Below are 3,792 nucleotides of genomic sequence, written 5' to 3'. Positions count from 1 at the left end.
GGATGTAAGTACTGTATTGATATATCTAGGTTTTAAACTTTGACTTGAATTACAGGGGGATTTGTTCTTGGAAGGACTCTGTCTGTGCTCATGACCATGACTGTTGCCACATCAATGGCTGCTCGTCAGGGAGTTTTCGCAATGGCAGCACATCAGATATGCATGCAAGTCTGGTTGGCGGTATCTCTGCTTACTGATGCACTAGCTTCATCTGGACAGGTATTGGTTTTTATACCTAGAGGTTTTGGTTATAACTTTCTTCATCTGTTTAGTATCAAATGGGACTAAAAAAACCACTGAGGCGAGAGATGGTATTAAGCCTCTTGTCTTGTTGATCAGGCCTTGATCGCAAGTTCTGCATCCAAAAGAGACTTTGAAGGTGTGAAAGAGGTTACGGATTTTGTTCTGAAGGTATGAGCCGACACCCCTTTTTGCAGTTGAGATTCACTTACTTCCATAAATAGAAGGAACAATGAATTAGATTTAGCTTGAGGAAGTTGGCGAGAAAGGATGAATATGTTAGAAATGCCAAGATGTAGGGTCAGTTGAAGGGAATATGTTAGCTCTCTTAATCATCATGAAGGTGCTGCACTAAAGAAGTGGAATTTTATCTTGTTGGGGGATGGTGATTGATCTCTGGTTATAGGGAGGGATGTAACGTGTTTAGTGTTGTACAGATAGGAGTGGTGACAGGGATTGCACTGGCTATACTGTTGGGGATGTCTTTCAGTTCAATAGCTGGTTTGTTTTCCAAAGACCCTGAAGTTCTGCGGATTGTGAGAAAGGGTGTATTGGTAAGTAATGTAATTTAATTACATAATAAAGTAAGTGGGTGGGTGGGGATTGGTAGAGCTTTTACTCACGGTAACATGGATACAGTTTGTAGCGGCAACTCAACCAATCACAGCTCTGGCGTTTATCTTTGATGGACTGCACTATGGGATGTCGGACTTCCCCTACGCCGCTTGCTCGATGGTAAGTAAGAGAGAAGTCCTCCTACTACTCCTAGTAAAAAAAAAAGAAAAGATAAAACAATATTGTGTATGTGTGTGTCAGATGGTGGTGGGAGGAATATCATCAGGATTCATGCTGTATGCACCGGCAGGGTTGGGGCTAAGTGGAGTGTGGGTGGGGCTGAGTATGTTCATGGGATTGAGGATGGTGGCTGGATTCAGCAGGTAAAAAGAAAGAGCTTGTATATATATATATATGTAGTAAGACAAAAGTAGAATAGAAAGTGTAGTTTTGTGGTAGAAATGGAAAACTAAAATAAGTTTGTGTTGTGTTTGGGAATGGCAAGATTAATGTGGAGGAAGGGTCCATGGTGGTTCATGCATACAACAACAACAAGTGACAAGGTGAGACTGAGAGAGCCTCTTCTTTTATTAGTGTTATAATTTGCCTGCTATTATTGTTAACTAACTCTGTTTCCTATATGTATATGGCAGCGTCTTGCTTGATAAAGTGCTTAAAAGGGGGAGAGAGAGAGACGCGCCAGTTCTTTTTAGCTTTTCAGATATAGTACTAGTAGTAGATTTTACTTACAGTATTTTTTTAGCTTTGCGATTTTGTGTTTATTGATAATCAAATATACTTATAAAGTATAATAAATACACTTTGCCTAATGTGGAGTTAGATAGTTCTGATTTATTTATTTATCCATATGTCTGAAAGGATAGGGGGCCGCTTGCAAGTTCGCGAATGCTAGCATGTATGTCTTAATCTTAAGTACTGAAAAAAACATTTTAGCTGTACAATTTCACTTAGTATTAGGTTATTATATTTAGGGAAGGGTAAAAAGTATAATAAGTTGGAAAAATACGGATTAGAAAGCAATTAGTGATTTTTTTTGTTGTTGTTTGTATCGAAGATAAGATAAGACGAAATAGAAGAGGCCAGTCAAAAACCATAGAAATTAGTGATTTGAGATTTTCTGATAAAAAAAAAAGGATTAGTGAAGAATATATAAGATATAATCCCATATCAAATAGGTTAAGTAGAATTTTTTGACAGTGAGAGGGTTAGGTGAAAAGACAGAGAGAGATGGATTCGGTGTTAGTAGGGAAGAACAGGTATTGGGTCCTCCGCCACGGGAAGAGCATTCCCAACGAGAGAGGCCTCGTCGTCTCTTCCATGGTTTCTTTGGCTTTCTCTCCTCCTCCTCTTTTCTTTCTTTCGTTCGTTATATTATATCCATGTCTTCCTTCTTATTCTTCTTCATCGCTTTATTTATTTATTTTTCAATTGTAGGAAAATGGTGTGCTCCCCGAGTACCAGTTAGCCCCTGACGGTGTCGCTCAGGCTCGCCTCGCCGGCGAATTGTTCCTCCAGGTTTTCCTTTTTTTCTTTGTTGCTTTGCATCTTTTGTTTTTATTTCCTCAGTAAAAAAAAAAGAAGCTCAAATCATATGATCAAAACTGTGCAGCAACTCAAGGATAATAACATAGAATTGGACAAGGTCCGCATTTGCTACTCCCCCTTCTCCCGAACCACTCACACCGCTAGTGTTGTTGCTGAGGTCCTCAATCTCCCCTTTGTTTCTCCTCAATGCAAGGTAATGTATATACCCCAAACACAAAACCATATGTTTTTTTCTTTCTCAAAGTTGAATAGCCCTTTTAAGCAGATGATTGAAGATCTGCGAGAACGCTATTTTGGACCCACATTTGAACTCAAGTCACATGACAAGGTGCTTCCTCCTCCTCCCTATCATTATTATTATTATTATTATTGTAGAAACGGCCAGTGAGAGACAACACAAGTGTTCTCACGTTTCTTTTTCTCTGGTTGCCGCACGCAGTACCCAGAGATATGGGCTCTTGATGAGAAAGATCCATTCATGGGACCAGAAGGAGGTGAGAGTGCTGCTGATGTTGTTTCCAGACTTGCCTCTGCCATTGCTTCCATGGAATCTGATTTTCAAAGGTATATAACAAAACAATGCCCTCCTTCCACTTTTCTTCTTCATCCTAAACTGAAAGCTTTAAGTGCTTCTTCTTTCTACGTTTCCCGTAGCTGTGCAGTTCTGGTCGTCAGTCATGGAGATCCTCTCCAGATGTTGCAGAACGCTTTCCATTCTGCTAAGCAACAGAAAGGAGATGGCTTGGCAGAGAGGATTCAGATGAGCCGAGTTGCTTCTGTCTTGTCACAGCACCGCAAGTTTGCTCTCCAAACTGGGGAACTCCGTCCTCTCATCTGATTGGCAAAATCTGATTTTGCTATTTAAAAAACTCTTTTTTTCTTGGAATGTCTCTTTTCTTATCGAGTCTTTATCTTCCAATCGGCATTCTTGCTCAAGTTGGAATAACCTATTTATTTTATATCACCTCTGTTAGTTCGAAAGACACAGCAAACATGAACATTTATTTACTCTTTCTGTAATAAATAAAGAAATCATGCTCATTTATGTTCGTATCTTCAAATCTGTACACAGATATTCATTCTTTAATGGCTTCTAGGTAGCGTGATCATCCTCTTCTCACAAACACCTCCGCTTTGAGGACAAAAATGTGGGACAACCTTGTCCAGTCCAATTATTAATCTTTGGTGATCCATCTGCGGCCCCTTACCTCAAATCCACCATAAGCTTGCTCACTACTGCTCTCTCCCCCGCTCTCTGCGCTCGTGTATCCTGATTTACGCCTGTGCTTTTTGCTTCTTGTTACTCCACTATCGCTATAACTCCCATTTAGAAGCGGATCGTCGATACCGCGAATCACTCTCCGACTGGAGGATGATGACATGCAACTATCGTCCTTCACTCTTCTCTTCTCCTTGTCATGTTTCTTTATG

General features: G+C 40.2%; 3 protein-coding genes across 3 annotated transcripts in view; all 3 read left to right on the top strand.

Moving 5' to 3' along the window:
* The window catches only part of LOC104720751 (protein DETOXIFICATION 45, chloroplastic-like), a 4,415-nt gene extending 2,790 nt beyond the window's left edge, over nucleotides 1-1,625 (top strand). Inside the window, exons 11-15 of the mRNA XM_010438629.2 lie at nucleotides 678-794; nucleotides 880-975; nucleotides 1,057-1,178; nucleotides 1,301-1,358; nucleotides 1,449-1,625. Coding sequence (XP_010436931.1) covers nucleotides 678-794; nucleotides 880-975; nucleotides 1,057-1,178; nucleotides 1,301-1,358; nucleotides 1,449-1,460 — 405 coding nt within the window. The 3' untranslated portion in view covers nucleotides 1,461-1,625. The remainder of the gene's footprint in view (nucleotides 1-677; nucleotides 795-879; nucleotides 976-1,056; nucleotides 1,179-1,300; nucleotides 1,359-1,448) is intronic.
* The window catches only part of LOC104720749, a 9,542-nt gene continuing 7,471 nt past the window's right edge, over nucleotides 1,722-3,792 (top strand). The window contains exon 1 of the mRNA XM_010438627.2: nucleotides 1,722-2,043. The gene's annotated coding sequence lies outside the window, so the exon portion shown is untranslated. The remainder of the gene's footprint in view (nucleotides 2,044-3,792) is intronic.
* LOC104720748 lies at nucleotides 1,940-3,414 on the top strand. The gene is made up of 6 exons (XM_010438626.1): nucleotides 1,940-2,136; nucleotides 2,251-2,331; nucleotides 2,426-2,554; nucleotides 2,627-2,689; nucleotides 2,801-2,925; nucleotides 3,016-3,414. The coding sequence occupies exons 1-6, from the start codon at nucleotides 2,044-2,046 to the stop codon at nucleotides 3,197-3,199; spliced, it is 675 nt and encodes a 224-aa protein (XP_010436928.1). The 5' UTR covers nucleotides 1,940-2,043; the 3' UTR covers nucleotides 3,200-3,414.

This window comes from Camelina sativa, chromosome 11 (genome assembly GCF_000633955.1).
Source record: "Camelina sativa cultivar DH55 chromosome 11, Cs, whole genome shotgun sequence".
Classification (NCBI taxonomy): domain Eukaryota; kingdom Viridiplantae; phylum Streptophyta; class Magnoliopsida; order Brassicales; family Brassicaceae; genus Camelina; species Camelina sativa.
This window is presented reverse-complemented; position numbering and strand designations above follow the sequence as displayed.

Bases quoted from the DNA above. Each gene is read 5' to 3' on its own strand.
- LOC104720748 (XM_010438626.1), top strand. From the start codon at position 2,044: ATGGATTCGGTGTTAGTAGGGAAGAACAGGTATTGGGTCCTCCGCCAC. The intron at 2,332-2,425 runs GTTTTCCTTTTT...AAAACTGTGCAG, and splicing joins CCGGCGAATTGTTCCTCCAG to CAACTCAAGGATAATAACAT. The intron at 2,690-2,800 runs GTGCTTCCTCCT...TGCCGCACGCAG, and splicing joins AACTCAAGTCACATGACAAG to TACCCAGAGATATGGGCTCT.